General features: G+C 43.6%; 2 protein-coding genes across 3 annotated transcripts in view; one reads left to right on the forward strand and one right to left on the reverse strand.

Annotated features, from left to right (window-relative positions):
- Positions 1 to 3172, forward strand: part of LOC105480873 (ubiquitin domain containing 2) — a 71728-nt gene extending 68556 nt beyond the window's left edge. For both annotated transcript variants that reach the window (XM_011740070.3, XM_071098087.1), the window contains one exon: positions 623 to 3172. In XM_011740070.3, the coding sequence (XP_011738372.1) occupies positions 623 to 1020 (398 nt within the window). In that variant the 3' untranslated portion in view covers positions 1021 to 3172. The remainder of the gene's footprint in view (positions 1 to 622) is intronic.
- A 6188-nt stretch (positions 3173 to 9360) lies between these two features.
- Positions 9361 to 19363, reverse strand: LOC105480871 (EF-hand calcium binding domain 9). Its single transcript, XM_011740068.2, is given in 5 exon segments — positions 9361 to 9519; positions 9521 to 9622; positions 12427 to 12603; positions 13594 to 13742; positions 19194 to 19363. Coding segments are annotated over 5 exon segments (612 nt in total). The 5' UTR covers positions 19330 to 19363; the 3' UTR covers positions 9361 to 9471.
- Positions 19364 to 22281: the final 2918 nt, after the last annotated feature.

Genomic DNA, 22281 nt, shown 5'->3' on the forward strand with positions numbered 1-22281 from the left:
GTGTGGTAGCGGGCACCTGTAATCCCAGCTACTTGGAAGGCTGAGGCAGGAGAATCACTGGAACCCAGGAGGCAGAGGTTGCAGTGAGCCAAGATAGCGCCACTGCACTCCAGTCTGGGCAACAGAGCGAGACTCCGTCTAAATAAAAAGAAAAAATAAAACTGCTGTAGAACACTTGTGGTGAGTTAAGCTTAGAAATCCATTTTTTTTTTTTTTTATTTGCTTGCTTGTTTAAGGTAGCGGATTCATTTCTGTAAAAGATATCCTAATGTAATTTAAATGTTATCTAAGTCTTGTGTAAGCATTAATAATATTAGTAGTACGTTCGAGTTGTATGTGCTTTCACTTCTGTTTTAATGAAATTGTGAAATGGATATGAAATGACTTAGAAGAGTGTGGGGTAAGGACCAGCATTCTGGTTAATATAAAATTAAACACTCAAATAATTGGGCATAGGATTTGATAATCATCATTGATGATCAGCTGACAGTGATTGGCATTGTTTTATGTTTTTTTCTCTACAGTGCCGTGCTAGCAAGAGAAGCTTAAGCATTTTGTGAGGTATAAACAAAAATGTATTCATTAAGTTTTAAGTTCTTATTCATATCTTCTCTTTCTGAAGGTGCACTTACAGAGTGCTATGATGAACTGGGGAACAGATATCAGCTTCCAGTGTATTGCTTGGCACCACCAATCAACATGATAGAGGAAAAGAGTGACATAGAGACTCTGGATATTCCTGAGCCACCACCCAATTCTGGATATGAATGTCAGCTTCGTTTGCGCCTTTCCACAGGCAAAGACCTCAAGCTTGTGGTTCGCAGCACAGACACAGTATTCCACATGAAGAGACGGTTGCATGCAGCAGAGGGAGTGGAACCAGGTAGTCAGCGGTGGTTCTTTTCTGGCAGACCTCTCACTGACAAAATGAAGTTTGAAGAGCTGAAGATCCCAAAGGACTATGTTGTACAGGTTATAGTGAGCCAACCTGTGCAGAACCCAACACCAGTGGAGAACTAAACTGAGCCCTGTTGGCTGGCTCCCACATCCGTCTGCTCCTTTTTATTGTTATTGTTGTCATTTCCTACTCTACGGCGTGAAATTTATTTCACTGCTCTAAATTCCCTATGAATGGATTTAGTTCTGAGGAATTACCAGTGAAAAATTCCATCTGTGATGGAGACCAACAAAAATAATAAAACACAAAGAGCCAGGCTTTGAGACTCATGTAATTACAATTTCTAATTTGAAAGGCAGTTAAGAAATAGATAACCATTTATTTTAAAACACTCAACAACTATGTAATGGCTGTATTTCAGTGACTTGGACTGTAAATGAAACATTGCATCCATGAAGGACAGCACCAAGCACCTTTTTGAATACAGAATTTTTTTAGAAAAATATATCAAATTATATAATTTCCAGAAACCATAAATAATGGATATAAAACTTAAGTTTTCTTTTTTTTTTTTTTGTTAATGGAAACTGAAAAGAGCAGTATTTGAGGTTGCTTCTGTTCTGGTTTTTTATTCTTAGCTCAATTAATATTTAGCCATAAATGAAAAGAGACTGGCAAATTGTGCTTTAGTGTTGCTTCCTCATCCCACATGTTGAGCTCCTTATTTACATTCACACTAAAATTTGGTGCCTTTCAGCACATTAGTGGCAGGTACCTTTCTGGAACACTAGGCAATAATTTCGTCAATACAGTCAGGTCTCTGATTTTCAACGGATACTCAGTTGAAAGGTCGCTGTCATCTTGCTGCATAAGTATTTTGAAAGGTCTATATGATGAAGCCGTTTTTATATCCAGGCTTAGAAGTTCACTACTATATAGTACCTTCATTGATCTGTCTATTCTGCTTGGAACTTTTCATAGCTAAGTATAACCCCCAAATGCATGGTTCCTGGGCCAGGAAACACCAGAATCAAGTATAGCTGTTCCCACTACAAGTTAATAAAGTAAATGATCTCCTCCGCTTTGCATGGAGGGGTGTAAGGAAAGCCTATTCTATCTGTGCCTGGGAGAACTGTGCCTATTTTCAATCTTTTAGGGGAAATTTCAACTCAAAATTTCTAAGTGTGAAAAGTTTACTGGTGTCACATAAACATTAGCAGTGAGACCAAATAATGAAACATTGCTTTATACCTTAGTGCTTTCCAGTTCACTGTTACCTCTAGTCATGGTAGATGACAATTTTCCTCCCTCATCTTTTGTAGCAAAGAAGCAAATTAAGAGTCTTTTGCAATAGATTAGGGGACTGAAAAATCCAGGGAGATAACCTGATCTTCTCTACTATGACTGGAGTAAAGCTGCCAAGAGTTAGGTTTAATTTGGAGCCTTTTAAAAGTTGGTTCCATAAGTGAGAAGGGGGGCTAACATGTGACCACTGTGCCCCTGAGAATCCATGAGATGGAACAGTACAGGCAAGAAGGCACTTAACGCTGTTCTCAGTCGGAAAATGTCAGCCATCCACACCTACTTGGATGTGAAGTGCATTATTAATTTTAATGGCAAAATGAAACTGCTAATTAGTTTAAATGTAATGTTTAAATGGTATTGAATTTCCTATAGCCTGATTAAATCTGTAATTGTAACATCATGTTTCTGAGAGCTTTAACTACTTCCTTATTTTTATGTAATCTTTTTAAAGATTGTGGCTATATCTAATTTAAATTTGCTGATGATTGAATCTAAATTCAAGCAAAGACCACAGCATTAATCCCAAAGGAGAATTTTTTGTGTGTTTAGAAGTGGAGATATTAGGGTAATTCAGTGTATTGCTCCTGTCATCAAAGTTTTTGTTCATTTGTGTGCCACATCGAATAGCAGCACTTCTCCAAGTTTGTCAGCTGGAAAAGAAAAAGTGTTTAAAACTATTTTTTCTTAAGCAGATTTGGTGATGTCATCAATATTTATGATATCGATTGGTAAAAGGTCTTTGTTGAGGATTTGAGCTCTCTTTTTTAAGAGTTTATTTTATTTTAAAGGAACATATACTTTGAATAACAATTCTCTGGGCATGTTTAACTAACCTAGATGGGAAAACCATGGTGCTGTTTAATTGTAAATAGATTGCTATAAGATTGGACCAGTACTTGATGTGTATAATTTTAGTACGTAGGGTTTATGTGCTTTTTTTTAAAAGAAAGAAAAAAAGGTTCAATTTTTCTCTTTGTCTTTGCCTTTATAATTGGTTTCTAATTGTTTTTACTCTCTATATAAGGGTAATTGCCTCATTCTAAGTGAGAATTGTGAAGGTTTTCCTCCTTTTTAAAACCTTTGCTCAATAAATAACAGGTTCATTATCACCAAACTTAGGCTCTGCTATGCCAAGTCATACATGGTCATTTATAAATGTGCTTCATCTTCTACATTGAAATCTTGGTCTAAAATAGGTTGTTGTGTTTTTCTTTTTCTTTTTGTTTTTTAAGAATCATGCTGGCCGGGTGCCGTGGCTAATGCCTGTAATCCCAGCACTTTGGGAGGCTAAGACGCGAGGACTGCTTGGGCTCAGGAGTTCAAGACCCAGCCTGGGCAACGTAGAGGAGACCCCATCTCTACTAAAAATTAAAAAATTGGCCAGGCGTGACAGAGCACACCTGTAGTCCCAGCTATTTTGAAGATGGAGTTGGGAGGATTGCTTGAGCTGGGATGTCAAGGCTGCAGTGACCCATGATCATGCCATTTTACTCCAGCCCGGGTACATTTCATGGAAAGTAGGTGATACTTCATAGTTTTATGAAGTAGGCAATACACACCCATGGAAAAAGAGTCCAGATATATCAAGGTGAAAAGAGTCTTTCACTCCTGTCGCTCTTGTTTCTCCTCCCCAGAGGTAACAACTTTGACCATTTTCTGGTATCTTTAAACTTGAGCATGCATCAGAATCACATGGAAGCTTATTAAAACAGGTTGCTTGACACTTCCCTCAGACGTTCTGAGTCAGTAGATCTGGGTGTTGTCCTATAACTTGCATGCTTAAAAGTTCCCGGGTTGTGCTGCTGCTGCTGCTGATCTGGGAGGCGCACTCGAGAACCACTCTTCTAGTGTATATTCACTCCACCTCGTTTTTTCCCATAAATACATATACTATTCTGCACTCTGTTTTTTTTCTAAAATGGTAAACCTCAGAGATCATTCAGCATACACAGATCTAGAGCTGCATAATTCCTCTGAATAGGTGCAGTGGTACTCCATGGTCTGGGCATACCATAGTTACATCAGTGTCTATTCTGGTAGGCTTTGCTGTTCCAATTTTTTTGCTACTACGAACCGTGCTGCAGTGAGTTTCCTTTGTCATAGGTAAGATCTTTGTCTCTGTGTACATAGGTGTAGGAATTGCATTCAATAGATTTATGTGACTTGTCCTCCAAAGCGATTTTACCAGTTAATCCTTATACTACAGCAGTATGACTGCTCTAATTTTTCTGCACCCTGACCACCTTTCTGATCTTTGACAATTGGATAAGAACTTTGTCCTGTGGTTTTGCTTTGTATTTTCCTTATGAGTGAAGTTTCACATTTTACTATATTTTAAGGCCACTTTTTTTTTTCTTTTTCTTTTTCTTTTTTTTCTGTGAATGTTCTGTTTGCCCATACTCCTATTGCATTTTGGTCTTGACTCTCAAGACTTATGAGTACCCATTCTATATTCAGGAAATTAGTTCTTTTCTATTATGTGTTGCCATGTCTTTTGTTTGTGTGGAATTTACCGTGTGCAAATTTTAAGTTTTTCATGGTCAGATCTGTCAGTCTCTTATTTTACAGCTTCTGGGTTTTCTTAACCTCAAAAGATCTTCCCCAATCTGAGGTTATAAAAATGTTTCCCCAATCCAAGGTTAAAAAATATTTCTCGTGTGTTTCCTTTTTGGTTTCGTTGTTATGTGAAATTTATTTTGGTGAAAGAAGTAGGGTAGCAATCCACGTGTATTTTTTCAAATAGCTATGTCACTTTTCTGGATAATACTTACTGAATAACTTTTATCTATCTTTTCCCCATTAATGTGAAAAAAAACCCTTATTTTATGACAAGTTTTTAAGACACTATAGTGTTTTAATGGTCTTATTAATTGAACAAATTAGCAGATATACATTATGTCCACCTCCAACTCTCAAATACTGTAATTTAGTGTTTTTACTTATGGAGAGGAAAGAACGAAGCTGATAACCTCCCTTGCTATAGCCAATCTTCTGTGATGTCTGTTTGGGCCTCTTGTGGCTCCTCTGATCCTCCTGGTTCTGTAGGCTGTGAAGGTGGGTAACTGTCCCACTCAGCAGATGTCAGCACAGTGCATTTGTCTCTTTCTAATCATTGTCTTTAGTATGAGGCTTAAGATGATAAGACGTGAACTCTAAGGACTGGTGGAAGATGTTGTGTTGATGCAAAGGGGATTGCAGTTTTGCCATTGCGTTTAATGCTTTTAATGCCAGTGGCAAAAACTGCAGTTCCCTTTGCACCAACCTAATAAATGATCTCACTTTATTTATGGTTAGCTTCCTCCAAATGTCTTCCCTCTTTGTAGTGGACGTAGATTGTGGAGGAACCAGTCTGTTGGCCTGGGCTGAAACTGTAGCTGGGTAAGCCCTCCCTCCCATTAGGCCTGCATTCCTCTACCTCTGCAGGTGCTGCTCTCTCCCCAAGGCTGAGGCCACCTGAACACACTTGGTTGACCAAAACATTTCAGTGCAACTGTGACATAGTAATGATACAGAGTGTTGGTACCATCCAAAAACATACCTAAATGTACATTGTCTAGTAAACTCTACCCTTAAAAGCATAATCTGATGGGCTATTTCACTGTGGAAATAGTGAAACTTGCATTGAAGCATCTAACACATACCTACAAACACATTTAAAATTTTTTATCATAACATGTAATTATGAAAAAGTCCTAAAGTGGCCAGCCGTGGTGGCTCATGCCTGTAATTCCAGCACTTTGGGAGGCCGAGGCAGGCGAATCACGAGGTCAGGAGATCGAGACCATCCTGGCTAACACAGTGAAACCCCGTCTCTACTAAAAATACAAAAAAATTGGCTGAGCGTGGTTGCAGGCGCCTGTAGTCCCAGCTACTCAGGAGGCTGAGTCAGGAGAATGGCCTGAACCTGGGAGGTGGAGCTTGCAGTGAGCCAAGATGGCACCACTGCACTCCAGCCTGGGCGACAGAGCGAGACTCTCTCAAAAAAAAAAAAAAAAAAAAAAAAAAGTCCTAAAGTGTACATTAGTAGATTGTTTTATAAATCGTATTACTAAGTCCCAAAAGAATATCACTGAAATTGTGCATTTGAATTTTCGTTTTGACACTAAGTTTCAGTGTGAGCAATTCAGAGAGATGCTCAGTTTACTGATACCATTCTAGAAGCATCCAGTTTAGGAAGATGCTCTTAAAAGGAAGAACATTTTAAAAATCTGATAGTTGGGCTGGGCACGGTGACTCACCTGTAATCCCAGCACTTTGGGAGGCTGAGGCAGGCAGATCACCTGAGGTCAGGAGTTCAAGACTAGCCTGACCAACATGGTGAAACCCCGTCTCTACTAAAAATACAAACATTAGCTGGGCGTGGTGGCGGGCACATGTAATCCCAGCTGCTCAGGAGGCTGAAGTAGGAGAATCGCTTGAACTAGGAGGTGAAGGTTGCAGTGAGCTGAGATTGCGTCATTGCACTCCAGCAAGAGCGAAACTCCATCTCAAAAAAAAAAAAAAAAAAAAAAAGATAGTTGATTAATTATACCTTTTATAGCCACCCTAATGGTTTCCAGAGTGGAGGGGAAAACTTATAAAACTGCTCATTCCTGAAACTTCAGTCATTTGATGTGGTTTTAAATTATCCTAAATCAGTACCTGTATGTACCTATTATCCTTGGCCATCTTTTCTCCCTGCCCCCATCCTGAAACAATAAAGAGTATAGTATTTTCATTGCTTGAGAGACCATATCTGAAAAAATACATATCCATGGTTACCCTTTTGTTTTGTTTTTAATAGAGACAGGGCCTCACCATGTTGCCCAGGCTAGTCTCGAACTCCTGAGCTCAAGTGATCCACCTACCTCGGCCTCCCAAAGTGGTGGGGTTACAGGCTTGAGCCACTACACCCGGCCATGGTTACCCTTTATATATCTCAGGACCCCTCTGGAAGATAGGAGACAGAAGCCTTCCTGAAACCTCACTGAAATTTCTTCTCCCAAAACCATGCCTAGATCCCAAGACTATCTGGTGGCAAAAGCCATTGAGGCTGCCACAAGAAGCAGAAACGGTTTATACCAAGATGAGCTTAGAGGGGCACTTTGGAACTATGGCTAATCTCTAGCTGCCATTTTCTGAACAGATAGTGCTCATCTTTCAGTACAGTGAGTAGGTGTCGTAGTGTCCATACTTGCTTGCCAGAGAGTTTCTCCTTGGAGAATAATTGCAAACTCTTCACCAAATCAAAGGAAGGGAAGAGCACTGTAGTGAGATGCCTTGCATCTTTTTGTGTTTCACAATTTCATGAGATACATACCATTATCCCTATATCAGAGGTCAAGTGTCTTGAGTTGTGTTTGTTTTTCTGGTACCATTGTGGGGAAGAGAAGTTTTGGCTGCTAAGTACATTTGTCACACTTGAAAGCATGAAATCAAAATCCCATGTCTATTAAATATAGAGAGATAGTAATTATTTGCTGTTATTTACAAGTTTAACTTATGAATGACAATCTTAGATAAGCAGTATTCTTGTCTGTTGCACATTGACAAAGTGTAATTAAATTCTATTTTTGATGTTAAGTACTTTGGAACTCATGGAATTCCTTAAGGCCAGTTATATTATTTAATGTATCCTTAAGAAATTCTTGGTTTATAGTAAATGAGCTGTATTTATTTTTTGAGCTGTATTTAACTTCTTTCCTGAGAAATTTATGGTAGCAGGAGATGTGGTGATTAATTAAACATTATGCAAAATAGATTTCCAAGCCAATGAAATCCCAGCTTAAAACTTGAATCTGCTGAAATTAAAATGAGCTACTCAGATACTGACTCTAAGCACAGGCATCTAATTGACCTTGAATTTGAATCCTGGTCCTCCCTCTTGCGAGCTATGTAAGGTCCTTAATCTTTCTAGGCCTTAATTTTCTCATCTGCACATTGAGGATAATAATACCTAATTCGTAGGGCCATAAGAATAAATCATGCATTTAAAGAACTACCTAACCCATAGCAAGCACATGATTATATGGTAGCTGTCATCAATAACAGTACAGTACAGTTGGGTAGAGAGGAGTCATAAGTCCCATCCCAAAAAATATTTTTAAATTATTCAAGGCATCAAAAAATTAAAATTATGCAAGGGCATGTAATAATTATTTTACCGGGCCAGGCACGATGGCTCACGCCTGTAATCCCAGCACTTTGGAAGGCCGAGGCAGGCGAGTCACGAGGTCAGGAGTTTGAGACCAACCTGGCTAATGCGGTAAAACCCCGTCTCTACTAAAAATACGAAAATTAGCGGAGCATGGTGGCGTGCGCCTGTAGTCCCAGCTACTCAGGAGGCTGAGGCAGGGAGAATCGCTTGAACCCAGGAGGCAGAGGTTGCAGTGAGCCAAGATTGCGCTACTGCACTCCAGCCTGGGTGACAGAGCGAGACTTGGTCTCAAAAAATAATAATTATTATTTTACCCTAGTAAATTTGGTACACTTGTTTAAGTACTTAACTCAGAATAATTAGGATTCTAAGAACATAGCCTCCATATCCTTAAATGTCAACTACTGTGTGGTTGGAGCACTTCACCATTGGCTAATGTGAAATCTCAGGCACCTAAGTGGCCTTAGCCTAAGAAGTAGGAGGCTGTTGGACCACTAATGACCAATATCAGGAAAGCTGCACTTTCTTTCACCTACCTGGCTCCAGTACGTTGTGTTAGCAATTAGTTGAATACAGAGGAAGCTATTGATCAGGGTTGATCTGAAAAGCAGCAGCAGAATTGAGACATGTCAACAATATGAAAGTGGTTATTCCACATTACATTATTGTGAGTTCTGTGTGAGGTCACGAGGTTATTAAAATTCAGAACTTGGCTGGGCACAGTGCTCACACCTGTAATCCCAGCACTTTGGGAGGCTAAGGTGGGTGGATAACTTGAGGTCAGGAATTTGAGACCAGCCTGGGCAACATGGTGAAACCCCATCTCTACTAAAAATACAAAAAATTAGCTGGGTATGGTGGTAATCCCAGCTACTCGGGAGACTGAGACATGAGAATCACTTGAACCCAGGAGGCAGAGGTTGCAGTGAGCCCAGATCATGCCACTGCACTATAACCTGGGCGATACAGCAAGACTGTGTCTCAAAAAAAAAAAATAATAATAATAATAATTATAAAGATATCCACTTTGATGCTCTGAATTTATTTTTAGACATGTTAACAGTCTTCATCAATGTTCATGTTCTGTACTTTCAGATCTCATTTTTTTCCAAGAGACTCTTTCGGCTTACATCTACTTCATGTGACATTTTCTTTTCGAGTAGAGACTTCTCGTTCTCTCTACTTTTTCCGTCTTCTTTTTCTTTCTCCTCTGTTTTCTGCCTCCTCTGTAATTTGTCAATGTAGATGATTGTATACAGCTTAAATTCCTGATAATTAAGAAGCTTTCGGTTGGGGGGGAAAAAAGAAAAATTATTTCAGGAAAAACTTGATACTTTGTTTCAGATGATAGCAGGATTGTATTCATTTTTGTTTTTCAATTTTGTTTTAACTTGGAAAATTAAAGACACTTGGTAATTGGGATATAATTATAGTCTGATTGTAGTCGAGTACCCAGGAATAGTCTATTGTAGATGCTAAAGGAACAAGGGTCACTTTTTTTTTTGAGACGGAATCCCTCTCTGTCACCCAGGTTGGAGTGCAATGGTGCTATCTCGGCTCACTGCAACCTCCGCCTCCCAGGTTCAAGTGATTCCCCTGCCTCAGCCTCCTGAGTAGCTGGGATTACAGATGCACACCACCACACCTGGCTAATTTTTGTATTTTTAGTAGAGACGGGGTTTCACCATGTTGGTCAGGCTGGTCTCAAACTCCTGACCTCATGACCCGCCCGCCTCAGCCTCCCAAAGTGCTCGGATTACAGGCATAAACCACTGCACCCGGCCTCTTTTTTTTTTTTTGAGACGGTGTCTCACTTGGTCACCCAAGCTGGAGTGCAGTGGTGTGATCTTAGGTCACTGCAACCTCCGCCTCCCTGTTTCAAGCAATTTTCCCATCTCAGCCTCCTGAGTAACTGGGCTTACAAGCATGTGCCACCACACCTGGCTAATTCTTACATTTTTAGTAGAGACAGGGTTTCACCATGTTGGCCAGGCTGATCTCGAACTCCTGGCCTCAAGTGATCCGCCCACCCCAGCCTCCCAAAGTGTTGGGATTACAGTCATGAGCCATGGTGCCCAGCACAAAGGTCACTTTCTTCTATTAGGTTGGTACAAAAGGCAAAAGTAATTGTGGCTTTTGCCATTACTTTTCTTTCTTTTTTTTTTTTTTTTTGACACGGAGTCTTGCTCTGACGCCCAGGCTGGAGTGCAGTGGCGCCATCTCGGCTCACCGCAAGCTCCGCCTCCCAGGTTCACACCATTCTCCTGACTCAGCCTCCCGAGAAGCTGGGACTGCAGGCGCCCGCCACCACGCCCAGCTAATTTTTTTGTATTTTTAGTAGAGACGGGGTTTCACTGTGTTAGCCAGGGTGGTCTCAATCTCCTGACCTCATAATCCACTGGCCTCGGCCTCCCAAAGTGCTGGGATTACAGGCGTGAGCCACCGCGCCCGGCCCCAGCCTGCCAGCTTTCAATGGCAAAAACCGCGATTACTTTTTTCACCGACCTTTGCCATGTCAAGTCCAGAGGTTTCAGGCTGGCACCTAAGGTTGTTCACAGTGTGATCATTGTTTTCAACCTTAGCTGCCACTTGTTTCCCCAATGTGGATTTCCTCTTTAAACAGGCAGAATTAACTCTCTTCACCATAGCTTTCTCTTAGGAATTTTTTTTTTTTGAGGCAGGATCTCACTATGCTGCCCAGGCTGGCCTGGAACTCCTGGGCTCAAGCGATCCTCCCTTCTCAGCCTCCCAAGGAGCTGTGACTACAGGTGTGCACCACAGTGCCCAGCCCTTAGGATTATGCTCACATGCTCTCATTCATCATATAATCTCTTCCTGTTTAATTCAAATCTACAAACTCTTCCCCCAACACCAAACTACTACCATATGATTAAATTTCCTCTAAAGTATAATTTTGTATCCATATTATATGATGTAGCATTTTTTGTTTGTTTGTTTGTTGAGACGGAGTCTCCTTGTGTCCCCCAGGCTAGAATGCAGCGGTGTGATCACAACTCACTGCAACCTCCACCTCCTGGATTCAAGCGATTCTTCTAACTCAGCCTCCCGAGTAGCTGGGATTGCAGGCGCCTGCCATCACGCCCGGCTAATTTTTGTTGTTGTTGTTGTTGTTGTTGTTGTTTTTTGAGACGGAGTCTCGCTCTGTCGCCCAGGCTGGAGTGCAGTGGCGCGATCTCGGCTCACTGCAAGCTCCGCCTCCCGGGTTTACGCCATTCTCCTGCCTCAGCCTCCCAGTAGCTGGGACCACAGGCGCCCGCCACCACGCCCGGCTAGTTTTTTGTATTTTTAGTAGAGACGGGGTTTCACCGTGTTAGCCAGGATGGTCTCGATCTCCTGACCTCGTGATCCACCCGCCTCGGCCTCCCAAAGTGCTGAGATTACAGGCTTGAGCCACCGCGCCCGGCCATGTTGTTGTTGTTTTTAAGTCGGAGTTTCCCTCTTGTTGCCCAGGCTGGAGTACAATGCAATGGCATGATCTTGGCTCACCGCAACCTCCGCCTCCTGGGTTCAAGCGATTCTCCTGCCTCAGCCTTCTAAGTATCTTGGATTACAGGCATGTGCCACCACGCCCAGCTAATTTTGTATCTTTAGTAGGGATGGGGTTTCTCCGTATTTGTCAGGCTGGTCTCAAACTCCTGGCCTCAGGTGATCCGCCCACCTCAGCCTCCCAATTCTGGGATTATAGGCGTAAGCCACCACACCCAGCCAATTTTTGTATTTTTGTATTTTTAGTAGAGACAGGGTTTCACAATGTTGGCCAGGCTAGTAAATAGTCTCAAACTCCTGTCCTCAGGTGATCTTCCCGCTTCGGCCTCCCAAAGTCCTGGGATTATAGGCATGAGCCCCTGAGCCTGGCCGTGATATAGCAGTTAGTCCACCCTTTCTCTTCAAGGGCCCATAAGTCTTAAGTTTTTTTCTGATCCTAGTGCCATGCAATATGCTTATTTGAGTAGGTTTTTCCCGCCGCCCTCCTCTCCCATCTCTCCTATATGTAGTAAGACATTTTTCTCTGCTTATGGAAGGAAAGGGACTGCCACACAGATGCCACATTTTGGTCTGTACTTACATTGTCACCTGTAACGTCAAAGTCATGGAAGAGATCTTTGAGTTCCTGTTTGTGAATATTGAAAAGAAATCTGTACATTCCAAAGTTTTTTGCACCAATTCTCAGATCCCCTTTCAGGTCAAGCAAGTCAAAGACAGGCCGGGAATGACGGTACATAAACTGTCCTTCCAAATGGTTCTAGTGCAAGAGAAATAGGTGAGATGAGCAACAGTGTTGTCAACGCTGCTTTCTAACTTGTTTCCTCAAGACGTATCTTCACCAGCCCCTTCCCTAGAGAGCTAAAAGCAAAAGAGAAAATCAGAAGCTCAGGGCTGAAAGGGTTCTATCATTGATGCAGGAAGTCTTACTTCAGCGTCTGCATTCAAAAGGAACTTGAATTCTGCCACCTGTAATGATCAATTCTGCTAGACAGAACTCTGGTTACTATAATGCATTTCCTTCAGTGAAAGTCTTGTGGAACATCATGGCATGGGTGATAAAATGATGACCTCCTTCCCTCAAAAAAACGGGAACTGAGGCCGGGTGCGGTGGCTCACACCTATAATCCCAGCACTTCAGGAGGCTCGAGGCGGGCAGATCACTTGAGGTCAGGACTTTGAGACCAGCCTGGCCAATATGGTGAAACCCCATCTCTACTAAAAATACAAAAAATTAGCCAGGAGTCGGGGGGTGTGCACCTGTAGTCCCAGCTACTTGATCTATTGAACCCAGATGGTGGAGGTTGCAGTGAGCCGAGATCGCGCCACTGCACTCCAGCCTGGGCTAGATCGAGACTCAGTCTCAAAAAAAAAAAAAAAGGAACTGGGTAAGTACATACTGGAAATGTATATATGGTAAGAAAAGACCTCCGAAGGAGTGAGGCGCTTGAGCTAGCTGGTGATTCTCTGAAAATCACCAGCTAGAGCGAGTGAGGAAAGGAATGCCAAGAAGGGATGCGATGGGCCACATCTGTCCTCTATGAGGAAGGGCAGAGTAGGAGGGCGGCCAAGAGGCTGGGGCTGCAGCAGGGAGAGGCTGTTGAAAAACCTGAATCATTCAGGAACCAAAACTCATTTTCCCCACCACCCATCTTTTCTTCTTCTTTTTAGTGAAAGGAAGAAAACTGATGTATTCCTAATTCAGTGCTCCCATTAGCAAGAGGATGGTAGCAGCTGTGCGGTTACTTGCCTCGTGGGCCAGCAGCATACACACCAGCATGTAGAACTGCTCAAAGCCGATCTCGCCCACAGCGTTCCAGTCCAGCATGTCAAACACAATGTTGATCTGTGCCTTTTTCAAGTCAGTCACATGATGAAGGAAGTGATAGAACAGCACATCTGTTAAGGTGGACAGGTGAGGAGATGTGTTATTTGAATATAGCTCCAAAATGCTAAACAGCTAGAAGCCACGTAAACGGTAGTGATGTTGGAAGCTTGTTGATCTAGGAAGAATGATGATAACATTTTGTTTCTGGCTTTGCCACTGTACTTTCTACAATTCCTCAAACCTTCATCGCCCTTGAGCTTGTGGAAAAGCACTGGACCTGGAGTTGTGGAGAATGAGATCGTGGACAGGGCTTGGCTCCTGCCCGCAGCTCACACACTGCATGGAGCAGACAGATGTGCACACAGCACTGATAAAAGGCAAAGTGCTAACATATAAAACGGGCACAAAGTGCTCCTCATGTATGAAAGGGAGAGCTTAATTCTCACTGGGGACTGAGAACACTTTCTTGGAGATGCTGATGTTTTTCCTGAGCCTTTCCCTTGAGATAATTAAAATGAGGAATAAAAAAATCATTCCCCCTCCGCCAGCCGCGGTGGCTCATGCCTGTAATCCCAGCACTTTGGGAGGCCAAGGCAGGTGAATCACAAGGTCAGGAGTTCGAGACCAGCCTAGCCAACATGGGGAAACCCTGTCTCCATTAAAAATACAAAAATTAGCCAGGCGTGGTGGCACACACCTGTAGTACCAGCTACTCAGAAGGCTGAGGCAGAAGAATTGCTTGAACCCAGGAGGCAGAGGTTGCAGTGAGCCGAGATTGTGCTACCGCACTCCAGTCTGGGCAACAGAGCAAGACTCTGTCTCAAAAACAACAACAAAAGTCATTCCCCATCTATAAACGCCTTGATATGCCTCATACTTGTATAAAGCAAATGCATTTGGCTGTAGGGGGAAGGGAACAAACTTATTTACCACCTTATGTGTTAGGCACTTTATTTATTTTTTATTTATTTTTTGGCTGGAGTGCCATGGCACATTCATAGCTCACTGCAGCCTCAACCTCCCAGGCTCAAATGATCCTCCCACCCCAGCCTCCCAAGTAGCTGGGACCACAGGTGCATGCCACCATGTCCAGGTAATTTTTTAATTTTTTGTAGACATGGGGTCTCCTTATGTTGCCCAGACTGGTCTCGAACTCCTGGGCTCAAGCAATCCACCTGCCGCTGCCTCCCAAACTGCTGAGATTATATTTATATGAAATAATATGTATGTGTGTGTGTAAGCCAGTGCACCCAGCCATGTTAGGCACTTTAAATGCCACATTTCACTAAATCCTGATAACCCTACAGAGAAAGTGGCATCATACTGAGAGGTGAAGCCAACTGGACTTCCTGAGTCGAGTGGGGGACTTGGAGAACTTTTCTGTCTTACAAGAAGATTGTAAAAACACACCAATCAGCACTCTGTGTCTAGCTAAAGGATTGTAAATGCACCACTCAACATTGTGTAAAAAAACACCAATGAGCGCTCTATGTCTAGCTAAAGGATTGTAAATACACCAATCAGCACTCTGTAAAAATGCACCAATTAGCACTCTGTGTCTAGCTAAAGGATTGTAAATGCAGCAATCAACACTCTGTAAAATGGACAAATCACTCCGTAAAATGGACCAATTAGAACTGTAAAACGGACCAATCAGCAGGATGTGGGCAGGGACAAATAACAGAATAAAAACTGGCCACCCCAGCCAGCAGCGGCAACCCACTTGGGTCCCCTTCCACGCTATGGGAGCTTTGTTCTTTTGCTCTTCACAATAAATCTTGCTGCTGCTTACTCTTTGGGTCTGTGCCACCTTTAAGAGCTGTAACATTCACTGCGAGCATCTGCAGCTTCATTCTTGAAGTCAGGGAGACCACTTGAACCCACCAGAAGGAACCAACTCCAGACACAATACCCTTTATAGTAAGTCTCAAATATCAATTAGTGTGTATTAGCATTTCTCATACTGTAATGGGGATACCAATCACTTGGGGGATATTGTAAAACTACAGATTCTGATTGAATAAATCTGGCATGGAACTTGAGACTGCCCATTTCTCCAAGCTCCTAGGTGATGTGGCTGCGGCTAATCTGAGGACCACACATTGAACAGCAAAGGTGTGCCTCACGCTGGGCGCAGTGGCTCATGCCTGCAATCCTAGCACTTTGGAAGGCTGAGGCAGGCGGATTACCTGAGGTCGGGAGGAGATCAGCCTGACCTCATGGAGAAAACCCGTCTCTACTAAAAATATAAAATTAGCCAGGTATGGTGGCACATGCCTGTAATCCCAGCTACTCGGGAGGCTGAGGCAGGAGAATTGTTTGAACCCGGGAGGCAGAAGTTGTGGTGAGCCAAGGTTGTGCCATTGCACTCCAGCCTAGGCGACAAAAGTGAAACTTTGTTTCCAAAAAAAAAAAAAAGGTTGTGCCTCACATAGTGAGTGGCAGAGCTGGGATTCGAGTGTGGATTTGCCTGACCGTGGTGTTTTTTCCACGGTGAAGCTCTTCCGTGCATTAGTTAATGCATATTTAATCATATACGTTCAGAAGAAAAAATACTGAAAAACTCTTTAAAAGTGGAAAGTTTTTTGTTTTCTTTTTTGTTGTTTTCATTTACAAGATCTTGTTGCATACCGAGTACATAGAAGTTTTTGCCTGCCATTCTACTCATTAATCATGAATAAAAGATGAAAAAAACAAACATGGCAATACACTTACACAGTGGTGTGTGGCTGTCTACAGTTGTATGTACAAAGCACAGTAATGAGGGATTTTTACATTTATCTACATGTGTTTCCCCTTACTCACTGATTACAGAAACTATCTCCTGCATAAGAAATGGCTCCACTGGCCGGGTGCGGTGGCTCACACCTGTAATCCCAACACTTTGGGAGGCTGAGGTAGGAGGATCACCTGAGGTCAGCAGTTTGAGACCAGCCTGACCAACATGGAGAAACCCCATCTCTACTAAAAATACAAAATTAGCCAGATGTGGTGCCACATGCCTGTAATCCCAGCTACTCTGGAGGCTGAGGCAGGAGAATCGCTGGAACCCAGGAGGCGGAGGTTGCACTGAGCCAAGATCGCGCCATCGCACCCCAACCTGAGCAACAAGAGTGAAACTCCATCTCAAAAAAAAAAAAGGCCGGGCGTGGTGGCTCACGCCTGTAATCCCAGCACTTTGGGAGGCCAAGGCGGGTGGATCACGAGGTCAGAAGATCGAGACCATCCTGGCTAACATGGTGAAACCCCGTCTCTACTAAAAATGCAAAAAATTAGCCTGGCATGGTGGCAGTCGCCTGTAGTCCCAGCTACTCAGAGGCTGAGGCAGGAGAATGGCGTGAACCCAGGGGATGGAGCTTGCAGTAAGGCAAGATCACGCCTAGGCGACAGAGCGAGACTGGGTCTCAAAAAAAAAAAAAAAAAAATGTCTCCACTGAATACGTAAAACATATCTGTGTAATGTGGAGTCCCAACTGCAGCCAGCTAAAGGCACAGTGAATCAGTAGTCACAATACAATGTCATAATTTGGGGGCTTCTGACCGCCTCTTGATGTTCCTTCTCCACACCTCCCTGGATATGAGCACCTGGAAACAACACACCACATGTATACACAGTGATGTTTGTGTAGTTGCTCCTTGAGAAATGTTTCCAGGTGCAACTTAGTGGCTACTTAACAAAGAGTGTTTTGAGACCAGGTGTGATGGCTCACACCTGTAATCCCAGCACTTTGGGTGGCTGCGGTGGGAGGATCACTTGAGGGCAAGAGTTCAAGACTAGCTGGCCAACATAGTGAAACCCCGCCCGTCTTTACTAAAAATACAGAAATTAGCTGGTGTGGTGGTGCACAGCTGTAGTCCCAGCTACTCAGGAAGCTGAGGCAGGAGAATCGCTTGAACCCGGGAGGTGGAGGCTGCAATGAGCCAAGATTGGGCCAGTGCACTCCAGCCTGGGCGACAGAGCGAGACTCCGTCCCAAATAAATAAATTAAGTAAATAAATAAATAAAAATAAATAAATAAATAGAGACTGTTTTGAAACTGGCGGACTCTGGCTCACCCAAGTCTCCAAGGCCTTAAGTCATTCTCCCACAGGAAGGCAAACATTAAGGCTGTGCCTTCACCCTTCCAGGTCACTCTCCAGTCCCTCTGTGACCAGAAGACATGAGCATGGCGTTACCTCCTGGGTGTTGCATCAGCAGGGAGTGATCTGGTTGCCAGGGAGCTTAGACTCCTCAAGCATCCCAGCAAGACTCAGCGTGGGCTTTGCAGGCAGAGAGCCCAGCATTTCCATCTCAGCCTTTTATTTACCGCTAGGTCCCCTGCAGCTGTCTTATCTAGGGCAGGGTTATTGCGAAGATTTGGCGACGCACTGTATGTAAATCTCTATGTAAAGAGAAAAAGAAGGTGTCCTCTTTTTATTGTTTTTAAAAATTGAATGAGCTCCTTAAAATCATGACTGAGGAGACCCTTACTCACAAATGACATTTCTCTCTCTGAGGTCAGAACGAGTGAATGGATAGGATACCTTATTTCTACTCAGTCCTAAAAATAACCTAAAGTGTTTTAATTGGACATCTATTATTTTGTGAACTCAACAAGCACGGCTGAGATCTGCAGTGTTGTTTTTTTTTTTTTTTTTTTTTTTTTTTTTTTTTGGTCATTCACAAGTAGCAGTGAGTAGAAGGGACCCTGCAGCTCATCAGATTCAAACGTCCCCTATGACAGATAAGAAGAGTCTTGCTGAGGGGTCTCCAGAGTTAGTGCCTGAGCGGGGCTCAGCTCCCAAGAATAATAATTAGAATAATAACAAACACTTATTAAGTCCTTACGATGCATCAGACACTGTGCTAAGCATTTGCCATACATTATCTCATTATCTTCTTTTTTTTCCAACTATGAGATGGACTCCATTATGAGAAGCCTCACCTCTAGATGAGGAAAATGAGACTTAGAGAGGGTGATGTTGTATTATCCACATCACCAAGGAATAATGGGTGTGGAGCCAGGATTCCACCAGAGTCTGCAATTTTCTCCTCCCAGCTGACCTGTCCTCAATGTCAATTCTGAGTTGGCAACTTCTCTCTGTGCTTCAACTAGAAGATAAAATATTTACTAACAGGCCAGGTGCAGTAGCTCACACCTGTAATCCCAGCACTTAGGGAGGCCGAGGCGGGAGGATCACCTGATGTCAGGAGTTCGAGACCAGCCTGGCCAACATGGTGAAACTCCATCTCTACTAAAAATACAAAAAATTAGCCGGGCGTGGTGGCAGACACCTGTAATCCCAGCTACTCAGGAGGCTGAGGCAGGAGAATCGCTTGAACCCTGGAATCGGAGATTGCAGTGAGCCGAGATCGTGCCACTGCACTCCAGCCTGGGTAACAGAGCAAGACTCCATCTCAAAAAAAAAAAAAAAAAAAAAAAAAAAGGTACTAACAAAATAGTTTCTGGCTCTGCAAGTTTTCCTGCACATTACCTAAACCCAGGTAAGGACCCAGAGGAGACATGTCTGAAAGTACTGACCATTCAAGGTGTTCTTGCCGTGCACATCCAGAATATGAAAATATTCCGCCAAAGCCTTCACGTTTCTCACGGATAATAAACAGTATATTTTGTCCAGATAGAGGTACCACAGAAACGATCCTTTCTTCAGTCTCATCTTAGGACTCTGTAAACTGAAGGCTCTGGCAACCAGAAATAGAATACAGAATCCTGCCTCAGAAGTAGAATGTTGGATAGGGTGTCTGAGATCTGGCAGCAGTAAAGGTAAACACGTCAGAGGAAACAGTCAAAAATTAAAATTGCTGCTTCTTAATTTTTCCAGCTATGCTATAGATAGATATCTGTTGTCCGAAACCTCTTGGTAATGTGATTATCCTTGTGTCACTAAAATACAATCAGTTCTGAAAGAGATCCACAGGCTGTTGAGAAACGAATGAGAGAATGTGCTACACAGGAAAACTGCTACACAGCCCAAGTGGTTTTCAGAGCATTTATAGCCTAAATCATTTATTAGAAACAAGAAAAATTGAAAAACACATGGAAAAGTACTAAAAGAGCCTAGAATAACTACAGTATAATAATGCCAAACAGAGGAAGTTTTCTTTCTTTCTTTCTTTCTTTCTTTTTTTTTGTTTTTGAGACAGAGTCTCGCTCTGTCACCCAGGCTGGAGTGCAGTGGCCCAATCTCAGCTCACTGCAAGCTCCGCCTCCCGGGTTCACACCATTCTCCTGCCTCAGCCTCCCGAGTATGTGGGACTACAGGTGACAGGCGCCCGCCAACACGCCTGGCTAATTTTGTGTATTTTTAGTAGAGACAGGGTTTGTCATGTTGACCAGGATGGTCTCGATCTCCTGACCTTGTGATCCCCGTGTCTTGGCCTTCCAAAGTGCTGGGATTACAGGTGTGAGCCACCGCACCCTGCCTCCTTTTTTTTTTTTTTTTTTTTCTTTTTTTTGAGACAGGGTTTCACTCTTATCACCCAGGCTGGAGTGCAATGGCACAATCTCAAGTCACTGCAACCTCTGCCTTCCAGGTTCAAACGATTCTCCTGCCTCAGCCTCCCGAGTAGCTGGGATTACAGGCATGTGCCACCACGCCCAGCTAAATTTGTGTTTTTAGTAGAGATGGGATTTCTCCATGTTGGTCAGGCTGGTCTCAAGCTCCCAACCTCAGGTTACCCGCCTGCCTCAGCCTCCTGAAGTGCTGGGATTACAGGTGTGAGCCCTGTGCCCAGCCTTTTTCTTTTTGAGACAGGGTCTCACCCTGTCACCCAGGCTGGAGTGCATTGGGGCGACCACTGCTCACTGCAGCCTCCACCGCCCAGGCTCAAGCAATCTTCCCACCTCAGCCCCCGAAGTAGCTGGAACCACAGACACGTGCCACCACACCCAGCTAATTTTTGCACTCTTTTTAGATGTGGGGTTTTGCCATATTGCACAGGCTGGTCTCAAACTTCTGGGCTCAAGCAATCCACCCTCTTTGGCATCCCAGAGTGCTGGATTTACAGGCATGAGCCACTGTGCCCAGTCATCACATTTTTAAAAAGCAAAAATGATCAAGTAAAATTGATTTTAATAACATTTTATCTAACCCAATATATCCAAAATATTATTTCAATTTGTAATCAACATTTTTTTAAAAATTAAAATCCAGTGTGTATTTTACATATGTCACATCGCAATTTGGACTAGTTACATTCGAAGTGGTTAATAGTCTCATATGGTTAGTGGCTATCACACTGGACAGCACAGCTACAGATACATAGAATAGGGCCGGGTGCGGTGGCTCACACCTGTAATCTCAGCACTTTGGGAGGCCGACACGGGTGGATCACTTGAGGTAAGGAGTTCAAGACCAGCCTGGCCAATATGGTGAAACCCTCATCTCTACTAAAAATACAAAAATGTGGCGGGCACCTGTAATCCCAGCTACTCGGGAGACTGAGGCAGGAGAATTGCTTGAACCTGGGAGGCAGAGGTTGCAGTGAGGTGAGATTGTGACACTACACTCCAGCCTGGGTGACAGAGCGAAACTCCATCTAAAAAAATAGAGGCCGGACATGGTGGCTCACGCCTCTAATCCCAGCACTTTGGGAGGCCGAAGTGGGCGGATCATGAGGTCAGGAGTTTGAGACCTGCCTGACCAACATGGTGAAAACCTATCTCTACTAAAAAGACAAAAGTTAGCCGTGCACGGTGGCACGTGTCTGTGGTTCCAGCTGCTTCGGGGGTTGAGGTGGGAGAATTGCTTGAGCCTGGGAGGTGGAGGCTGCAGTGAGCCAAGATCCTGCCACTGTACTCCAGCCTGGGCCACAGAGCAAGACTCCGTCTAAAAAAAAAAAAAAAAAAGATATAGAGAATATTTTTTCTAGAAAAACTGACTTATGAAGGAACTTAAAACTTTAATCAACCAATAACCATAAGAGTAACTAAAAACCAGGAATGAGGCTGGGCACAGTGGGTCATGCCTGTAATCCCAGCACTTTGGGAGCCGAAGCAGGTGGATTACCTGAGGTCAGGAGTTCCAGACCAGCCTGGCCGACATGGTGAAATCCCATCTCTGGCCGGGCGCGGTGGCTCAAGCCTGTAATCCCAGCACTTTGGGAGGCCGAGACGGGTGGATCACGAGGTCAGGAGATCGAGACCATCCTGGCTAACACGGTGAAACCCCATCTCTACTAAAAAATACAAAAAACTAGCCGGGCGAGGTGGCGGGCGCCTGTAGTCCCAGCTACTCAGGAGGCTGAGGCAGGAGAATGGCGTAAACCCGGGAGGTGGAGCTTGCAGTGAGCTGAGATCCGGCCACTGCACCCCAGCCTGGGCGACAGAGCAAGACTCCGTCTCAAAAAAAAAAAAAAAAAAGAAATCCCATCTCTACTAAAAATACAAAAATTAGCTGGGCATGGTGGCACATGCCTGTAATCCCAGGCACTCAGGAGGCTTAGGCAGGAGGATCACTTAAACCTGGGAGGTGGAGGTTGCAGTTAGCTGAGATTGCACCACTGCACTCCAGCCTGGGTGATAGAGCGAGACCTCGTCTCAAAAAATAAAATAGGAGGCCGGACACGGTGGCTCACGCCTGTAATCCCAGCACTTTGGGAGGCCGAGG

The sequence above is a fragment of the Macaca nemestrina genome, chromosome 6 (assembly GCF_043159975.1).
Source record: "Macaca nemestrina isolate mMacNem1 chromosome 6, mMacNem.hap1, whole genome shotgun sequence".
NCBI classification, from domain to species: domain Eukaryota; kingdom Metazoa; phylum Chordata; class Mammalia; order Primates; family Cercopithecidae; genus Macaca; species Macaca nemestrina.